This window comes from Hetaerina americana, unplaced genomic scaffold, assembly GCF_022747635.1.
Source record: "Hetaerina americana unplaced genomic scaffold, ioHetAmer1.1.p SCAF_5, whole genome shotgun sequence".
NCBI classification, from domain to species: domain Eukaryota; kingdom Metazoa; phylum Arthropoda; class Insecta; order Odonata; family Calopterygidae; genus Hetaerina; species Hetaerina americana.
The window spans coordinates 34252537-34274970 of NW_027287095.1; the positions used below are offsets into that span (position 1 = coordinate 34252537).

At 35.9% G+C, this 22434-nt stretch overlaps 1 protein-coding gene across 1 annotated transcript in view; it reads right to left on the reverse strand.

Moving 5' to 3' along the window:
• Window positions 1–17059: 17059 nt before the first annotated feature.
• Window positions 17060–22434, reverse strand: part of LOC139693976 (Fanconi anemia group J protein homolog) — a 646712-nt gene continuing 641337 nt past the window's right edge. The window contains exons 15-18 of the mRNA XM_071592353.1: window positions 20641–20765; window positions 18326–18455; window positions 17333–17432; window positions 17060–17213 (exon numbers count right to left, since the gene is read on the reverse strand). Of these exons, the coding sequence (XP_071448454.1) occupies window positions 17197–17213; window positions 17333–17432; window positions 18326–18455; window positions 20641–20765 (372 nt within the window). The 3' untranslated portion in view covers window positions 17060–17196. The remainder of the gene's footprint in view (window positions 17214–17332; window positions 17433–18325; window positions 18456–20640; window positions 20766–22434) is intronic.

A 22434-nucleotide genomic window follows, 5' to 3' on the forward strand; every position in this document is an offset into this window, starting at 1 on the left:
GGATGCCAAATAGCGCTTAGATGAGCGAATGAAAATTGATCACGACCGACTAATGAAATATTAATTCCTACTATGGTAAAACTATTCAAAAAAAAACCACCACCTCCAAGGTTTGGAAAATTAATTAAAAGTCTGTCTGATGAGAAAAATTCATTTGCAAAGTCCATGTGCGGGAAATTCAGAAAATTATAGTTGAGGATATAAATGCCGAGGATATAAAGAAAAATAATTCATGCGACCACACGAGAAGTCATTTTATTGGCGTTATGTAGTACATAGCATACAGGCAAGTCTTGAATACATGAAATTTCACTCCAGTGCAGCATTCAAATACTTCCATGAGAGACGAATCGTATCAATTTCATTTGGAGCATTGATTCTTCTTTGGTGTAGGCCAATATGGTGAGTAGTTAAAGCTTGACCACACCATTGTCGATTGCTCCACCAGCTGCATCACTGTGACGTCACCTAGGGCAGAATGATGCTACGCAGGCCTGTTTTGAAAATAAGAAATCATTAGCTTTTGTAAAATAATGGGTACCCCTAATTGAATTTTTCCATGGAAATACAAATAAAATAAATTTTAATTGTTGTACAAGCTGTACCTTTAGGGTGATTCTGGAATTAAAATTAACCACTGCCACATTATTTGAAATTCCTGTCTGATAAACGATCAAGATAATTTTACCTACTAATGTGAAACTAAAACTGTTCATTTCATTTTAAACTCCCGAAGGTAAATTGTGTAAATTTGTGTTGGCGAATACCACCGAAATCACTCCCATTTCCAAGCCTTGCTTTTCCATAGTACGGGTATGTTTACTGTGGAGTAAGATGAATGATCTTACTGGCTCGAATACAAAATGAAATGTCATTTACTTCAAAAATAACTTCAGCATAGCAAAGCCAGATTATGCATGCTTATTTCTCGACTTCTACTGCATATGCAATTTTTGTAAATGAAACCCACGAAAAAAAAACTATTAATGATTATTTGCTGGAATCATATTAGATTTCAAGCCAACAGTATTCAAACCATAATATATTAAATTATTTTATGGTATTACAAACCTGACTCTGATGTACAGCCTGTATAATCTGGTTGAGCTTAGAGTAGCTTACAAGTACATATATTGTCGAACAACGGAATGAATTTTGACATAAAAGCACTCAAAGCGAACCTCACTCCCGTCTTAAATCATAATTTCTTATATTTAGCATTAAGTGATATCCAAGACTGATTCTGACGAGAAAGATAAGTTTAGATTCTAAGAAAGCAACATATAGTCAAGTAAAAACTGGACTATCTATTAATACAGATGGGGGGCCGGTGGCCCATTGAATTGTTACTAGCTGAACTGTAATAATTTTATCAAAACCTACCTGAAGTATTTTAGGAGTAAAAAATTTTAAGGGTAACTTTGCATTTCATATCATTTGATCAGATGCTGAGCAATGATGCTATCAAATGGCAAATTGAGTGTTCTATACTTTAAACATTTTTTGACAGCGTTTTGACCAGTAGCCTCAACCTTTAATGGTAAATTTACACACCTAAAAGAATATTTGCATGCAGATGCCTGGATTTTTCCATAATTCTGGTAGCTGATGCTCATGATTTCCATTGATAGAAAACTGAACTTATCACATGACTCTTTGATGAGATACAATATTCAAAATACATGAGAATGCGGCCAGTACACGATGGGGTTGAGCCAAATAAAAACGATTCATAAATGAAATATTCATTTATCATCGCCTAGAGAACTCATGCTATATCCTGCCGTGATCAAATCAAGTATCCACCTCTCGGCGTGCCAAATAAATAAATATGTGTGATTACATATATATATATATATATATATATATATATATATATACACATATATATATGTGTGTGTGTTTGTGTGTTATATATATACTATATGTGTGTGTATAGGGTGCAACAACAAGCATTTAATGGAATATCAATTTTTATTGATGATACACAGATTCAATAAATTTGTATGCATACATCAATTGAACTAGAAATTGTTCTTTATGGAAGGACTTCTGATGATTTGACACAGAATTTACCTGGAATTGTATCTCATCAAACATTTTTGGCATTAAGAATGCCATCATATGCTGTAAGGACCATGATGAGGGTACTGCAGCAAATAAATAAATGCATAGAGTTGTGAATTTTGTAGGTTGAATAAAATAGCAGATAAAGATATTAGAATTTGGGAAGGGGGGGTAGGTAGGGTGGAAAGGGAGAGGGAGGGGGGATACATTATTGTATACTCTAGGTGATTACTGTATACATCCCCACTCTGCTACGTCCCACCCTTTCCTTCCTACCCTCCCTCCTTGCGCTCCCTAACCTCCCATCCCTCACAACCCTATCACCCATCCTTCCCTACCCAAGGGAGTTTTCCCTTTATTCAAATTGCAGTCCAAGCAGTTAAACTGGAATTCATTTTTCAAAGGGCTGCAAGGGAAATGAACCAAGGACACAGTCAAACTGATTCTGGTATAAAACAAAATTTGAAGGAAATTTACAACTTGTAATAATCCCTGCGACTCTCTTTTAACGTTTTAACCCAAAAAATTAAGTATTTCCTCATGCATATCTGCCTAATTCATCTGAATGCCATTAAAACTGCTGTGAGAAATTTAAACTAAATACAGTGGAACCTCACTTAATGAGCACCTCAAAATGAGTGATTCACGTTACGAGCAAAATTATTGGTCTCAAAAATGTCTTGGTTAGCGAGTGACTTTTCACATAACAAGTGGCGAGGAGAGGGGAATTCCCGGAATGATTGTGGATCTACTTCCTCAGTTTGAGTTTAGTAATCATTCCACTAGTGATCCAAACTTATGTTCAGATTTAGTTAAATTAAATTAAACTTAATAAAGTGCACAGTGATGAATTTTTGGAAGAAGAGCCATTCCCTCCCGAATGTTTACTGCATTGGTAACTTTGAAATGGAATGTATAGACTTGATTGAATACTTACGCATCACCCTCACTCACAACCTCTCCTGGGTGAAACATATAAAAGGAATATGAGGACAAGCTAACAAAAAATTAGGATTAATTAGAAGAGTACTGGGTGTATTTGATGAAAAGGTCAAAGAGAAATGTTATCTTTAACTGCTTAGACCTCATTTAGAATAGGCTGCTAGTTAAAGGGATCCTCACGAAGTTGGATTGATTGCCGCATTGGGTCACATACAGATTGGTGGAGCTAGATTTGTAAAACTTTGTTATGATAGACTGAGTAACGTATCAAAATTATTAGAAGAGCTGGGCTGGGAATTACTCACGGAGTGAAGGTTGAATTTCAGATGAAATCTCTTGCATAAATTTGAAGGATGTCTCTTTAGCAACAGTGTTGTAAAAATATGTATTATTTGTGACATCGTACTATGGTAGGAGAAATCGTACCAATAAAATGAGAGAGATTATGTGTAGAACAGATATATTAAAGATGTCATTTTTCCACAAAACATAAGGGATCAGAATGACGTTGTCTGACCACAGTAGGGATAAAAATATTTGGGTCAAAATTAGGCTGTTTCGTATTCACCCCCTGCCACGGTGGTGGCTTTACAGGGTACTTAAAAATACTAAATTAATCTTCTCAACCAGGCGTATGCTAGTCAGTGCCCCTGAGATTAATGTTTTGCACATAGTAAACACTCAGTTTTTTGCTTTTCACAGTTAAAATATCTGTAAAACAGGACCAAATTAGCCGCACTGTCTTTGATCAAGGCGCTCAGCTGGTCTTACAGGATATGGAATGTGGTGGAAGGATAATTTCTTCAGAAAAAATAGTGGGCCTGAATCACATCCTTCCCTAACAAACTAAGTCAATCAGAATGCCAATTTGCAATTGGTTTTCCATGTAATACTCTCATTTCAAATAATTGCTAATACCTGCTATTAATTCAAGTAAATAACTATTAGCCTGGTAGATTAATATTTGAAAATTATCTTTTCTCTTCATATAATTGTTAAAACATCTTTGTCTTTTAAAAATCGATTTTACCATGAAAAAGAATGTGGAATAGAAAACAGTTTTCATTGCCATTTGGATATCAAATATGAATGTAACATTTGTTCAAAATGGTAATGATAAACCTTACATGAGCCACATTTCTACACATTATAAACCAATGCATGTATTTCAAGAGTATGTTGTTCCCAAGGTCAACTACATGTAGCATAGGGTGTGACGAGGGAAATATTAGTTAACATATACTCAAAGCATCATATGGTTATAATAAGTTGAAATATACGATATCTTTTGACTTTCTCTCAATTTTATATTTTTTGCATTCTTTGGAACTCGAGATTTTATTATAAAATGAAAACTGAGAGGCTATTCAACAATTACTGATTGAGATGTTACTTGGTTCATTTCTCTCAATTCTACTGGTTTGCTCAAAGTGCAATTATTGATTTCATGTATTTTTATTAAAATGTATATATTCATTAGATCCCCCCATGGACTACAACCTTCACGTGGTGGAAGGGCCTGTGCGTTCCAATGACCCCTACAGCTGTGCTGGTGGGAGTAATGATAATTGCTCCTGGTAGGGTCACCCATACCAGATAGGTCGAAGGTTAGGAGCTAGACGAAAGGTAGTCCACACAGCATCTGTTCCTCTGTGAGGCGGCTGCAAAGGTGACCTTAGTGGAGTGGGCATTGAGGGATGGTGTCACGTTAAAAACACTATTGAGAAAGGCAACAGGAAGCCACCTCGATTGTCATTCCCAAGAGCATAATGATGGACAAAATATAGAATATGAGTCCTGGCAACTACGGGACAGCCCAATCAGCCATGGGTCATGCCCGGCAGTGGGAGAGGCAAGGCTTCCATGGTGATCATCTCACGAAATCCTTGCATAGCCATTTCGACGGCAGCACAGAAGATGCAAAAGAAGAAGACCGAATATGTTAGAGTAGGAACTTGGAATGTTTGGACAATGTTGAGTGCAGGAATATTAGATAATATAAAGCAAGAGATGGAAAGAGGAAATATAGATATTTCCTCTATCCATCTCTATTGAAGGGAGTGCCTAATTACCAAACATATACATTAACATTTACATGTTGCCAAAAGGAGTCGGAAATTTGGCAATGCCTTCAGTCAGACAGTTTTGAGGGTGGGTGGCAGGCTAGGAAATGGAATGTAGAAGCATCAAATGGATTGACAAGGAAGGAGTATCAGCAGGCTGTAGAGAAAATCATGGAGGATGGTTAAGAACTGAATACTATCGATGAAAAATAGAAATTTATCAAAAAAGAGATATCGAAAGCTACAAAAGAAACTATAGGAACTGCTAATAGGACACCGTCACCATTGATCACGGATGAGATGATTACAAAGATGGATGACAGAAAAAAATGGAGGAATGTAAACCCAGAGTTAGGCAAAATGAAGTACAAAGAGTAAAATGATAAATTGAGATGGGCGACAAATAAAGCAAATGAAGCATGGTGGAAAACGCAGTGCGAGGATATGGATAGTTTGCAGAGGATGGGTGAAATTGGTGGACTCTACAGCATGGTTAAATCAATATCAGGAAGTAAGAAGGGAAGATCTGTGCTAACAGTTAGAGAACATATAAGCCAGGTAAGATAATAGTTAACACAGGAAAGATCCAAGAGAGATGGGAGGAATATATAGAAGCACTGTAAAGAACGTAGGCAAACAAGGTTAGACATAGATAATGAACTTGACGTAGAGGAAGATAGCTTAGGTCCAGGCATGCTTGATGATAAGATAGAAAGGGCATCAAGGGAGATGGAATCAAATAAGGCCGTGGGGGTACACAGCAGTCCTGCGGAACTACTGAAATGTTTAGGAAACTGTGGAAGGAAGACTCTTTATGGACTGATTCATAGTGTCTATGAGAAGGAATCTGGCCGGAAGACTGTGACATCAGTGTTAGGTCCTATTCCAAAAAAGGTAAAGGCTACATGATGTGAGGACTACTGAACAATAAGTTTGATATCCCACGCAGCTTAAGTTTTCTCAGGATCATCAACAGAAGGATAGAGAGTAGGGCAAATGGTTACTTAGGGTATGATCAGCTTGAGTTAAGGAAGGGGAAAGGTACATGTGATGCCATTGCAGTAATGAGATCACTAATCAAGAGGAATATAGAATACAGTCTGGAGGTATTTGCCTGTTTTGCAGATTTTGAAAAGGAATTGGATGGAGATAATTGGGAAAAACTAATGAGTATATTGCAGCAAATAGGAATAGATCAGAGGGACAGGAGATATGCCTGACTCCTCAGGTGTGAGTGGGGAACAGTGAGTCCTGATGGGCAGTGTTAGGAAGAGGTGTAAGGCGAGGGTGCCCATTATCACCATTGCTGTTCAACCTATATGTGGAGGAAATGATTAAAGAGGCATGGGAAGAACTGGAGATAGGAATGGAAGTCGGTGGGGAATTCATAAAATCAGTTAGGTTTGCTAATGACCAAGCTTTAGTTTGTCAGTCAGCCAAGGGGTTGCAAGCATTGCTGAGTGAATGGGAAATTCAGTGCAACAGATATGGGATCAGAATCAATATTAATAAAACAAAGGTTATGCGATTTTCTAGAAAGAAAAAGGCTAAGCTTAACATTAAGGTAGGAGGGCAAAACTATAGCAGGAAGAACAGTTTACGTATCTTGGAAGTGTTTTGGATCAACATGGTCAAAGTAGTAGGAACATAAGGAGAAGAATTGCGCTAGGCAAAGAGGCTTTCACAAGGAGGAGGGAGTTGATGACAGGGACTTTGAGTAAGGATGTTAAGAGAAGACTCGTATACTTTGATATGGAGCGTAGCTATGTACGCTGCGGAAACGTGGTCATTGAAGCAGGAGGATAGACGTGGACTGGAGGCTTTTGAAATGTGGGAGTGGAGAAGAATGGAGAAGGTGAAATGGACCGAGAAGAAAACAAATGAGGAAGTACTTGATGAATTCTATGGTCTCGAGCTCAACTTTGTGGAGGTTCATGTTCGTTTGAATGAAAATACTTTGTAACTTCCACACAATTTTTATTCATACTACCGGTTTCAACGCTTCGGCATCATCATCAGGTACCTGATGATGACGCCGAAGCGATGAAACCGGTAGTACGAATAAAAATTGTGTGGAAGTTACAAAGTATTTTCATTCAAAAGAAGGAAGTACTTGGTATGGTGGGCGAAGAGAGGGGTTTGTTGGTAGAAATCCTATGGAGGCAGGAAAAGTGGATGAAGGGGGTATTGACCGGCAAGGGGATGTTGAAGACTGTAATAGAGGGGAGAATGTTAGGGAAACGAGGAAAGGGAAGGAACAGGATAGGGATGTTGGACGGGATGAAAGGAGGAAGGAAGCACACAGAGATGAAGGAGGACTTGATGTAGAGTAGGTTGCTGGACTGAGTTTTGTTAGGAGTCACAAAATATTTTTTTGGTAGTTGTGTCCATCCAAAACTTACCTTAACCGGTAGATTACCTTATAATAATAATTCATTAGATGTCTGTATTCTCTAATAAATTTAATTTTGGTTCAGTTCAATTTATAATTTTTTCTATGTCATATTGTATTTATATGAGGGGTGGTCAAAGAAAAACTCAACACCCACCACAATGTGATTGTGGAATGGTTTTATTCAAAAGTAATGACCAAAAGTTCTGTAATATTTATCCCACTGGGAGACTAAATGATCAATTTCAGTTTTGTAGAATAAATAGGGCACTAACAGTTCCACAACCACACCCATTCTTACATTTCCTTGTCCAAATTATACCGACGCCCACGATTGTTTTTCTTTAGGTCCCCAAAAATGTGAAAATCACAAGGTGAAAGATCCAGGTGGTACAGAATATGTCGAAGTGTTCCTGGATAAGGCCATCAACCCACCCTATCACATCAGATGTAATGGCTTGATAGGGCTGTCCTGGGTGTGCATCATCTGTACCCTTCTTGGAACGTCCTATGCCACTCATCAGTGACATGCAGTTGTCCACCATACACAGCAGACATGGGATGATAAATTTTGCACACTGTAGCACCCTCAGGCACCAGAAAATGAACCATACCTCTCCGCTCTGCTTGGCTTGCCTCCATTTCTTATGCCAAACGGTCATCTCAGTTATCACTATGTAGTTCTCCTTCCACAGCGTATCAGTATCAATACATAGCAACAGTGTTGTCACCTTTTGTGCAGGATGTGATATGTTGGATGTTTGGATCCTCATGTACACTGCATCTTCTGCACCCCAGTACTATATATATTATAGTCGTCTTACCTTTTACAAACTCGTCAATAGCCATTCTGATCCATTATGTGATGTTCGGTAACTGTATTTCGTGCTAAGTTGGCATTAGTTTTCATACAAGGTGTGTTCAAAAAAAGACGAGTCTATTAAATAAATACCTGATTATTTTAGTTACCCTTTACTTATTGCCTTCAAAACAGATCCCTTGGCTGCCAATTTGAGGTATCTCCCACAGCATAGCGTGTAACCTTCTCATAACCTCTATATAGTGTTTCTCATTTACTATTTGTCTTTTGGGGACGTATTCATAATAAATAATCCCTTCCCAATCGAAGAAAACGATCACACCACCTTCACGTCCGTTCGTGACATCCGAGTTTTTTTGGGTCGAGGGTAAGCTGGCCCCTTCCATCCCCGCTTCCCCAAGCACTGTGCCCGACTCATAGTTTCGTTGCCGAATGCATCTTGAATCACTACATAATTTTCAGTCACACTTTCCTAGTGATTAAAACAAAATTCAATGTACACACGCAACACTTTCATTCTCATCAACACAAGAATTTGTACAACAAGCGTTTGCAAGCTCAGACAAGAATCGCTATTGTGCGGAAACAAAGCGAGATAGGGCCACGGCCAAGGTGGCATTTTTCTTTTCACAGACACCGCTACCTCACAAGTTGTGACCTGTCAAGCAGTTCGCGCATAGTCTCCAGTCATACCAGTATCATGTTTTTTTGTGCAGACCTTGTGAATGGAGAAGCCTTGACATAGCATGTAGAAATTAGGATTCATTTGTGCACCCCAATTGGGAGACCGGCTTTGAAATATTTTTAATTTTAGTAATTAAATATAGTACCTCACTAATTAAGTATAGCAACCCACTCAATGGGTTAATATATGTATACTCCTGGGAATACCGAGGCGCTGTAGCCTATTGCTGCACTCGGATACATCAATAATTCGCAGAAGCTTACCAAAGCCCTCACCTCAAATGGTTATGTAATTAGATTTTCTGGTTTTCAATGGACAATAGCACCAATGTCATTATTATTGGTCATCAAAAAGCAGTCAAGTAATGGTGATCATGGAAACATTGATTCATACTTTTTTATTTTTTTTCAGTTAACCAACAAGGGAAAGGAGTTTTGACGTCATATCATCGATAATGCTAAATATAACTGACCAATGATCCTTAAATCTTTTGTGAATCTCAATGAAGCTTTGTGATTACCATTGCATTCATGTATTAAAAAAGAGTGCCCAAATAAGGTGCATAATACACTAAATATATATTGATAAGGAACACTAATATGCACGGTTTTCCATTAATCTTAATGGTAACCCTCATTTAAATCCCTAATTGTTCCACATACACAGAAATAGCCCTAGTGGGGTGTCCAAATGATCAATTAAAACCATAGGCATAATAATTGAAATCAATATTTCCATTATTATGCATATAGTTTCTCAATTTTATTTTGAATCAGAGGTTAAAATAATTTTTACCTAACTTATAGCTCCACTAAAGATTACCACATGCCCTGATTTTGAAGTGAAAGGCTGCAGTGAATGAGGTCACCCACTGACTTGGCTCAAGCTATCTTTTATACTACCTCTGCATGATCTTTACTGGCTCAGCCATCTCGCCCAACAGCATTGAATGCTCCCACCAGGTTCTACAACGAGACTAGCTAAATTTCTTTATGATTGAGCAACTGCAGAAAATAAGTAATGGTATCAAAAAGGAAAATACATACATTACTTGGTGACATCTCTCCTCTTCTGGCACCTGATTATTTGGAGGAAGTCCAGGCTCAAGTTCATAAAGGGAATTTTCAGTCACATCCCACAACCAAAAGCAATCACCATTCCACAACCTCAAAATGTTGCAAAAGAATCCCCAATGAAATCTCCCAAGTTTCCAAACTTTCAATTTCCAAAGAAACCTTTTACAACAGATGTGAAAGGACTCCATGTTGCAAAGTCTTACAACATATTGCCTGATTTAAAAATTTCCCTGATCCAATAGGATTCTAATCAGGGGGTTCTAGCAAAATTACTTCTTCTGTTTGACATTACGGGCATTTGGAATAATAATAATAATGCATTTATTTGTCTGGAGATTTGTTGCATATTCATAAATACACAAATGTGGGACCCATCAGATATAAAATTCACAATTTTAGAAAAAATCCAATATACTTGTATATTATATTGCAGAAAAGAACATTATTTTTTAATAAATTGAACAGCTTTTTCTTGAAAACAGGTACTTTTTTCATATTTAATTTTATGCCGAAGTTTATAGAATAACCTTAAACCCATTGCTTTTGGCCCATGAGCAGTATTGTGTGTTCTGACGAATGGCTGGTATAGGTCCTGCATTATAAAATGCAGGGCCTTGTATAATGACTATGGTAGTCATGGTTGGGCCTGTACTGAGAAATATTACCCTTTGCATGCAAGATGACATTAAATATATATATGCAAGGTACTGGTAATAAACCAAGTCTTTTGAAGAGAGGTTAACATGGTTCATCACAAGGAGCATTGCTCATAATACGTATAATCCTCTTTTGGATTTTGAAGATTATGTCCACGGAAGGAGAAGAACCCCAGAAGAGGATACTAAAAGCAATACAAGAATAAAATTCACCACAGTAAATGGACCTCTAAATTTATAGAATATCTAATATTTCTTATGAGGAAGCATAGAGAACTTAACTTTCTACGTAATTTGAAAATGTGTTCCTCACAAGACATGTTTCTATGCATGATAACTCCGAGTAATTGGGTACTGGAATTTTGGGAAATGCTTACATCTCCGTCTTACATCTTGCTGCATCTACTGAGATTGCAGTGGAAACTTTGTTTTTAGTAGTGAAATAAATCAGGCTTGATTTGTTTAAATTGGGTTTCAGGATGTTAAGAAGACATAAATCATTGAAAATTTGGGCTACTTCAGCTTCTCTCTCTGTCAAACTGCCCACTAAGGAGGCTGACACAATAATACTTGTATCTCCAGCATACAGTAAAGGGTCTATTCCCTTAATGGACTTCAGCTTACATGGTAGATCATTTATATAAATTAAAAAATAAAATAGGGCCTAGTATAGAACCCTCAGGAACACCCAGTGTTACTTCTCTACCAGGAGAAACAAATTCTGAGCCTTTTCTTGAAAGCTCCACGTGTTGATGCCATTCACTTAGATACAATTCAATCCATTTGTAGGATGTGCCTCTTACACCATAATGTTTCAGTTTATACAAGAGTAGCTGATGATTGACGCAGTCAAAAGCTTTAGTGAAATCAAAAAATAATCCTAAAGTTTCAGTTCTATCATCCAATCCTAAAAGTATTTGATTCACCATGTTATACGAGGGTGGTCCCATAAGTACCCCGCCCGACCTAGAGATGATGGCAGTTGCTTGAAAAATATCACTGTATTAGAAAGTATACAATCTATAAAGCATATCTTTCAAGGTTGTTTCATATTTGTTTGGCAGCCATCAATAGTGATGTTTTCAGAGAATTTCTGAAATTGGAGAAAATTGGTCATCTTTATGCGATACAATACTTTTATTTGAAAGGCCTCAGCCCAACCAATATAAAAGGTGTACTGGATTCTACTCTGGGTGAGTCTGCTCCTTTGTTTACAACGGTAAAATATTGGGTAGCAGAGTTTAAACAAGGCCGTAGGAGCTGTCAAGATGAGCGTCGCATTGGTCGGCCAAATGAGGAGATGACTCCAGAAATGGTGAAGTAAATCCATGAAGAGATATTGGATGATCGTCAACAAATCACCACATGGTGCCTGTGTTCCCAGTTCTCCCTTTTAAAGATCTCTCCGTATCTCCACATGATACTTTCAGACCAATAGAATGTATAACTGGGAAACAGCTTTTACTTAATAAGGACAGATAGCCTCTTCAAGGGCTGTTGTCAAAAATGAGTGCTTCATCAGATAGGCTATTACCATTTAACAATGGGTATTGCTCATGATGTGGGGAACACCAGTCTGCAGTTTGAAGGGAACAGTAAAGACAGGATTCCTATCACTAAAATGAGGAGTTGTCAAATATTTCTAAGAAAGAATCACACCTCTCTAAGAGATTTTCTTGGTGCTTAGAGAATTTTAGGCTAAAATTAAGGGGTGAGCATGACTAATTTAGCCCTCGCATACAATCGGTCTACATCAATAATTTGCACAATCTAGAACAAGGAAAAAATTAAGGAAATAGATGCTTCACAGAGAGGGACAAGAATATCTACACAATTGCACAAACATGGATAACAAAGTTGAAAGGTTGCTTCTCATATGGATAAATGAAAATCAATGGCAATGCAAGACTTTTTCGGAGAATATCATTTTTGAGAAGGCAATAGTGATTTTAGCCAATCTTGCTAAGAAGATGCCTGGATTATCAATGACCGAAGAAGTATTTAAGGGAAGCTGTGTCTGGTTTGAGAAGCTTAAGAGAAGAACTGGCATTCATGGCATTGTTGGACCTGGTGAATCAGCAAGGTGTGCTACAATTCAAGGGCAGTAGAGAAATTTGTCAGTGACTTAAAGAAGCCGTACATGCTGAAATTTGCCTGCCACGACAGTTTTTTAATTGTGGCAAGCTAGGCCTCTTTTGGGAGAAGATGCCAAAGCGAACCTATACATGTACACAAAACAGCAGAGGAGAATGCAATTCTTATCACAAGCCAATGAAAGGCCGTCTTACATTGATTTTTGTGCTAATACAAGCAGGAATATGAAAATTAAAAACCTGCTAGTTTTTCAGACACTTCATGATAGAAGAGAATATGAAGATGATCAACAATCCTAAACAAAGTATGCATATTTTTTTAATGGAGCTTGTGCATAGTTTTTTTTTGCCAAGGATCACATTGTTGTACTTACATTAATTCCTATGGGAAAAATTGTTTTGCTTTACAAGAAAGATCATGGAACAAATTATGCTCGTTGCATGAGGTTCTACTTTATTCCTCGGCCTATCTGCTTTGATAAAAACTTTTAATGATCAGAGAAATATGATTTCCAATGTCTCTTGGTTGTAGTTCCTAATGTCTTTTTGCCCCATTTTCTGATACATAGAACTGGGAATTACCTCAGCATTGGGAATGGGGGAGAAGGGAGGGTAGGGCACCAGAGTTTTCACTCTGGTGCCCTACCCCCATTTGAGGGACATGACGCAATAAATTGAGTTCAAATTAAGTGTGACGTCATATTCAAATAGATAACATAGGGAAGACAGTTGACAAAAAAGAATGTAGAAGTATTAACTGGGATGATTAAAATAACATTAGGCTGAAGAGAAAAACACGTATGAGCAAGGACAGGGAGTTGGGCACAGTAGAAGAAACTTGGGAATATATCATAAAATAGATAGATATTGTAAGCTGCAAAGGAAAACAATAGGAACAGTAACACGGTAGAGGCAAGAAGAATATTAATTACTGACAAGGTGATTAGGAAGATAGACAAGAGAAGGAAATGGATAAATGTTAACAAGTTAGGTAGAAGAAAGTAATAACAGTTGAAAAATTAACGGGTAGGAAACTAATATGGAAAAATGAGTGTGTGAAATATTCAGGGCAAGGAAATGGAAAGTTAACAAAGGAAGGGGTGAACTGGTGCACCATACAGGAAGGTTAAACCAGAACCAGAACTTTGAACCAGAAAATATCCGAGAAGGATGGAAGGAATATATGGGAGCATTGTACAGTAAAGACAATAGGCCAGCATGGTTAGACATAGACAGAATAAATGACATATATAGCTTAGGTCCAGGCATACTTGATGACAAGACATTTCATTTTCCAATTGAAATCCAATTTTATAGGAGCAAAGTGACTTGAGGCCCTAATACATAAAAAAGGGCATTGTAATAAGATAAATGAAAACAAAAACCATTATTTTATTATTCAAGGTTTAAGATGCTGATTAAAAATGAAAATTGCTTTAAGAGCAATATTAATTCTAGCCTACTGTTTCAGCCAGCAGCCTTAGAGAAAAAATTTCATGGCACAAAATAAGAGCAGGACCTGCAGATTGGGAATCCACAATCTAAGCCAGTCATCATTAAATAGATAATTAGGCTCTTACAAAAGTTTAAGAAAAAATCTGCAAGATACATGAACATTAACCTTATTTTTTTTAAAGAAAATGTGACTGCCTTGAATATCATACCAAAAAAAGAATTTCAAGTGTGTAGAGCTACTTAATACTCTAAAATGTGCATGCACAACATTGTACCAAGTGAAGGATACAATAAATACTGCCGTAGGAAAAAATATATCGACGAAAGTAGCAAAAAAAATCCTGAAGGTCCACAAATAAAATCCACTCATACCAAGATTTAGTAAAAATAATGTAAAAGCTGCTTGTTAGCCTTTCAGACATGCACAACTTCCTAATGTAGACTTGTACATGGAAAAGACACCAAGGGAACAGAGTAGTGTATGTATATTGTCTCATGGCCAATATGTCATGGTCCAGTTCACCATGAAGAAACCACTGTTCAAATTCTACTCACGGTCAGGACTCCTTAGGTGCATCTCTTTCTCGGGCCCCCGTGGTCTGGGGTGTCCAGATGCTTGCATGCTGTGGGAGACCTGGGCCTTATTTTATATCTTCTGCCTAAAAATACTCATGATATCCTGGTGAAAGAACTGAACCTTTTGATCCCCACTTGCAAGAGCAAGAATAAGGAACTACAACTGGTACCGCATGTTTTCTTTAGTTTTTATTGGGGCAATTGTAGGGCAACATCACTCAGTTGGTGTATGGTACAGAGTTGCTGTAGCTTGTTCAGTGGGATGACTAATATGGCTGGGCAGGTACATCAGTTGGCAGTACAAATTACCAGTGCAGTTCCTTCCAATTACCAAGCAAAGAATCTTGTAATTGTGCCCAAAACTTATAGACAGCTAATGTTTTCTAAGTCATAGGTACTCCATCATACTTTACAACTATTCTCATCAAGTTCTACAATGCATTGTTAATGGCAACTGTTGGCAGTGGCACCAGTATAGATGCAGATTTACTGGTTGTTGGCAACATTATTTTGGTATCACATTGCCAATATACCCATGAAAAATAATGTCAGAGTATACATTATAAAATTTTTATTATTGCCAAAAAATATACCAACTGTTTTATCACAATCTGAATGAAAGGCAAAAATACTGCACTCATCCACTTGTTTGCATTCTGTGATAAGAATAAGGACTATTCTGCTTGTTTTATGCTGATCAAAGTTTAAATTTTAGGTCACTATCATCATTACCATAAAGAATTTCTAAAATGAGAAGTAGATCTAATCAAATTGCAAATTGCAATGTAAGTTAATCAACAGAACTGAATTCTTTCTAAAGATTTGAGTCTAGGAAGATGTTAAATTTCTCGCATTGCATCTATTCAAAGGATAAAATTCCTATAAAAATTAAGACTTCCAACTACTGCAAAAATTCAGCTAGACTTAAATTGCATATGCATTCAATTGCATACTCATATGAACTGAATGAATACTTTAAATAATCATGCTTGTTTTCAATATAACATTTCTTCAGGACAATTCAAATGCCAGCTAGACATTCATCAACAAAATCAGCTCATCTAAATGGAATGTTTTTCAAATACTGGAAGATTTTAGCCAATTATATTGCATGTGGAATGCAGATCACTAAATTAACAGAAAAGCCTATCTCAGAGAATGATCTAAATGAATTTTTAAGTAGATGACTACAAAAAAATATATGCTCCCTCCAACTATACATAAACCATAAAAACAGAAGCTTTAGAGGTCTCAATGAAATGAAATATTTTCTGACATATGTCAACCTAATATACACAACTGGAAATGATTCAGTTTTCTGAAACTTGAGGCTTTCATGCATTGATTAACTTAACAGTATTAAGACTCCCTTCAGAGTTCCTGAGAACTGCCAACTTTCATATTGGGGGCTCTAAGAAAGATTGGGGACCCCCATCTCCTCCCTCTTCACATCTGAAAGATGCAAAGCACCCAGTAGGAAAGAACTGAACAATCTAGCAAAAATTTATATTTATTGTTTTACTTATAAAAGTATTTAGTCTGCTGATGGCAAAAAATTTTTTGAAAGTTAATAATTTCTTTATTCAAAAGATTCTTTCAGCGGTCCTTCAAAATATTGTGACTCTTTGGAAGCACTCCCTAAAAATGTTTAATATTTAATGAATGACTTAATTGTAAGTAATTTTCAAGGATATATTTCTAGCATTCTCCTGATAAAGAGGATTTACATATTTTATAGGCTGCATGACACACTTGATTTTCTCCTGCGACCTTATCATTCTGGCTACATCATGTGTCACCTGCATCAATTCAAATGAAGTATTAACACTTACTTTAGAATTTTACCTTTCAATAAATACTAAAATGACTGAGATTAAAAAAAGCTCAACTGGATCTTAAATTATAAAATGGATTTTTTGCTTACCAGGCATCTATAAGGTATATAATTTCAAGGCATTTGATTGGTAAACATGATAAAGCTAAGTGCTAAATATATGAATGGGCTTTGTGACCCATTAGGGATATATTGAAGGGCACAGGGAAATAATTACCAGTCTTGTCCAAGGGATTAAATCCTTTTTACCACAATATTTATTCTATTTGCCTTTTATGCTTTCAGGATGTTAGCAATAATTACATATTTATATTGGAAAAATTTATTTTTATCATAATCAATTACATTCCATCATACAAAACATCTCCTAAAATGGAAATATTACAAAGACAGTCTTGTCCCAAAAGGGATTAAATCCGAATAAATACCACAATTTTACCCAAAAACTTAATCATTATGTAGATATTTAAATGTAAGCATACATTAGACTCATAAATGCAAATAAAAATACAGTGAAAAATAAATTTTTACTGCCCATCACGCACACATTTCACCTGCAAAAGAAATATCAAATATAAAAATAGGACAGATTAATTATTTTGGATCAATTATTTACGCATATTATTTTAAGCATATTACATCATATTATTGACACATTCACCATAACACATACCTTGACTACTTCCACTTCCAATTGCTGAAGATTTGGTGCATCTCTGCATGAAAGTGCCTAAACCGGCATACATTTGGTCCCACGATGGATAGTGATACACCTAAAATTAAGTTTGGAAATATAGAAAAATATATTAGTTTCATCTTTCAATATGCCCATTATTTATACATATGCTACATATTTTTGGCAATGGCATTTATATTTAAATATTAATTTCAGACATTAAATCACATGCAATAGCAATTAGCATGAATTTCAATCCGGATAATTTAAAAATATTTTGTTGGAAACATCTGAAATGACATTGTAACTCTTTTCTTGTGACTTTTATTGCAAGTCTTTACCCAAACTACAATTTGAAAACCGTGCAACAAGAATTACATTCACAAAGAATATCATGCAATTTTAACGACTTCCCAATCTCAAAAATTAAAGGAAACAATAAATAGAGCTTCTCACTAGCTTGACTGAAAGGGGTTAGACCTCCAACAATCTATATCTTTTGCAGCTTGTTGGTCAATCAATTCTACAAATAGCCATTGGTACATTAATTCTAAATTAAGTTTCCAGCATAAACAAAACAAAACTAAATGGGAATCTAATTTATTTCTACTGATTGTTTTCCAAGTAATAAACTGGCATTTCATTGCAATTAAAATACACATTGAAAATATTTTGGTAGATATTATTATAAACAATGTTTTTGACAAAATATTAATACACTTTAAAATGATAAAAAGTCAACAAATCAGTGATACATTATTTGGTTCAATGATGTCCATGTGGTTTGTCCATATGTTAACACACAAAAAACCAGAGTAAAAAGCCTTCTACAGGCTAGTGAAAGTTGTAAAATGCCAGAATATACATAGCTAATTAATTTCAAGGTTATAAAACATTTTATTTTCTCTTCAATCAAACAAGAAGACCGTAAATTGCCAATTTTCCTTATTTAATGATTAGTGAGAAGTGAGCTTATAAAAAAGGTCATACCATATTCTTTATCCACTTTGAAAGTCCTTGGGTGTATTTCTGGTTTTTGGAAAATCTATCATCAAGAAGTATGATGGCACCCCAATCATTCCGATGACGAATGCAGCGACCCAATGCTTGGTTTAATGCCCTGTTGATACCAATATTATGATTAATATCTTTGGATTCATGGAATGTCAATAGGTACCTACATATAACATACATGCATAAGAAGTCACTGAATTGGTTATTTTACCCAAGAAAAATGGACTTAATATTTGAAGAAGAATTTGCACAAGACTAGTGAGTGAAAAGAGCTGAGCAATTACAAAACAAAAGAAAGTACAAGTTATTTGCATAGAAATTGGAAGAGGGATGAGGTAAGAAGAAAAGGGGGTATCAACCTCCTATTACTTCACCAAGATCTGGGATTGAGCAGAGGACATTTGACACCCTTCTGCCTAAAAAGTAATTAATGAAAGAAATCCAGGAAAGAAAGTTTAGAAACACTATTTTGGAAATAATATACATTCAGTGCTAGGTAGTAGTTAGCTATAAGAACCTACCTAGCGTACTTTTCACATTTTTTGCTAAGGAGCTCTTATAGTTAGGAGTTAAAAATAATTCTTTTATCTGTACCTATTACAAGAGCTATGTGCTAATATTAATCTTCAGATTACATATCTTTAAATATAGACCGTTTGTATATTCCGTTTGTTGTGTGAAAGTGTAAGCTCATATCACATTAAAGGATATTCCCAAACATGAAAATACACTGAGCATGTTGAAATTCCTCTCAAGACTTGTGAAATCAATAATAATAACATAATAAGTGGTGCATGCAGAAAATGGGGTTTATATCTGTCTCAAAGTATGCAATGCAATAAGACACCTATGAATAAATCCCAAAAACCAACAAATTTTGCACAACAAATAACAATAATAATAGCGGCATCAAGTTCCTGATACTTAATTCACCGCAGTATCCTAGCAATTCCTATCGCAAAATGTTCATGTTGGCTGACAGGATAATAGGTAGACATTTATCTTTTTTCTAAATTTACCCATTTTGTGCAAAAAATAAGATCTAACCCCTCAAACTGCTATCTCTTAACTTCTCACTCATCCAATTATGGTGCTCACCCTAATTCAACTTCATTCAGTACCAATATAATATCAATCAAATCATGTAAAAGCCCTTCAACATAAGCTCAGTTCAACTTGCTACTTATTAAGACACCTGCATGAAACTACAAGTAAAACTGCACTACTCAATTTATACTATGGGGATCAGCCGCTATTTCTCAAACCACCTTTAAAATGCAAAAGAAAGCTATTAGAATCATATCCAAGAAACCTCACAATGCTCCATCAAGGCCCATTTTCCATGAATTAAATTTGCTACCACTCCCGTGCATCTACATTATGTTTTTAATTCTATATTTAAAAAATAACATTGGCAACTATTCTCTTAACTCTGCCTATCATCATCATTACCCCAGAGGAAGGAATGACATCCATAATGGGAATATAAGAACTAAAGCATTGAAATTAGGACCCAATGAAATGGGCATCAGATTATATAACAAACTGCCCAAAAGTATCAAGGATATAAAGGGAACTGCTGCATTCAAGCATAAATTAAAAAGATATCTACAGCACAATATGTTCTACTCGGTTGACGAATATCTCAGCAATATTCCCGACCAGTAAGTTCATACTTATAGTTTCTAGAAATGGTCATGGTCTGATTAACGTTGGTGATCGATGATTTTTCTGAAATTGATATTGCATGTGCATGTTACAGCGAATGCTCATGGGTTTGTGCCAAACATTTATGTAACTATGAGCATCATTTCTTTTATCTTTCTTAATTGAGCCTGTGTCTTTGCTCCTTTTTGACGTGCCTTATATCATGTACATACACCACCTACCTGGTATTTTTGTATTGTGATCTCTGGGCAAATAAAAAGTAAGTAATAATAATAATAAATATCTGCCTACTCCTAACACTATAAAATGCTACTTATATCCTAATGGAATGTACTCATAAAAATAAAATTTGAAATATGCACGTCCCTTCATTTCCAGTTTCACATATCTGAAATACTTATAACAATAAAAAATTAGGTGATTTGATAATATATTTTACGATGGTGGGGTGGAATTTTTGTAAAAAATAACAATGAAGGAAGTAATAGAATTAAAACTCAAGAAATACAGCTTTTCTTCTGACTTCCTTCTTCACCCAAAAGATGCAGAACATATTTACCGAATGAATATGTATTTCCAAAGCATAACGTCATGAGTCAATGTTCATGCAAAATATTACATACCTGAAAGCCTGTATTTCATACCAATCACTTCCACTCAGCAACCCTCTGTTTCCAGAATGTGCATTGTTATATTGTCGCTTTAATTCAACTTGTGTGTCTTTGAAATTTGGATATGGAATTCCAACCTGAAAGAATTAAGAAATTAAGCAATTTCATCAGCTCTATGTCAAGTTCTATCAAAATTCAATGCAAGTGAATTAAAATACACGCCAGTTGAAACTCATGCAGACTTTTAGGTAAGACATATACAATGAATTTCATTTGAAGTACAAATTAAATACCTTCACATAAGAGTAAATACAATATGAGCTAAATTTTACATTTTCAGTCCATAGGTGTTGGGTAGTACTCTGTAGGAGTAAATGCCTATCAATTTCCTCAAATGGTTTTTAAGTGGATAATAATTTATTTTAGTTAATTAAAAAAATGAATGATTCAACATTCAATGACAACTATCAAGATACATTATTATAATATCATAAAATTTAAAGAATAATAAAAGCATAAACTTTATCAACGGATGGCTGATGCATCTTGTTAGTATCATTTCTTTTTCAGTATCAATTTACAATATGCCCTAATACACTGACTAACATTTTGATAATAATTTTGAATATGCTTAATATACATTATTTTCTACCCTGGATAATGTATAATAGAATCTCTTTCCTGTGGTTTCTGTGGCCTTGTCCTCATACCTATTATATATAGGATAAAAATACATCATTTTGCTTCACATGAATATTGGTATTTTTTAGGGCTAGTACATAGATTCATAAGATTCTTTTTTTCACATGGTGATATCATTTTGTGCCCACAGCATGAAATCTAGAAATTCACCTCCAGCTTATATGATCAAAAAGAGACTTTGACAAGAAAGAGGTGCATTTGTAACCTATTCTGTGAAAACTCTATGCTGAAGACTGCAGTTTTGGGTTATGTCATCTCTCATCTCTCACCACTGATCAAAGAAAAATAGTGCAATTGCATCACAGAGCATCCTCTTTTTTTTGGATAGAATTGAAGGAGGTCTCTGGAGAGAAATGAAAGGTTGGAAAGAAAAGAAGGGAAGAACATAAGTGGACATCGATCAGACAAACCTAAGAAGAAGAGGAAGGAATAAGTCATGGTCACCAAAAGACTAAAAATGGACGTGGAAATTTGCTAAAATTCCCTCGGGAGACATATGATCTGAGGTGCCAAGCTTAAATTTTAGCATTACACTTTCGAAATTTTTTATTAAGTTACTTGTGAAATAAAATATCTCATAAAATATGTATGATAAATTTTTAGAAGAACAATGATGAAGTGTGATGGATTTTTTACATATGCATACTACAGTGTCATTGTTTTCTAAAAAATGACATTGCTACCAATAAGATCAATAAAAAACTGATTCTTTATGAAATGTAGGGAATTAACCTGACATTCTGAAGAGGATACACAACACAAGTATAACAGGAAATCTGGCAGTGTATGTAGTAATCAAAGGTCACATAATCTTCAAGTAGTAGTTTTGAGGGGAGGCGACCGACAGCTGAGGTCATTTGCGCCATAGGGGATGGATAGGAAAGGATGAAGGGTGGAGAGAAACCCGGCGTCGGCATTAGCCTACTCTTTACGAAAGGCGCCAAGAGGTCCGCAGTTTAACGTCCCATCCGACAGACGGCGTACTCACTCAAAGTGCCCTCCACAAAGCACCTCAAGTAGGGATCGAGATACCTCTGAAAAATATTCAACACCGCCGGGATTTGAACCCGCGCCCTCAGGGTGGGAAGCCAGCACGTTAGCCCC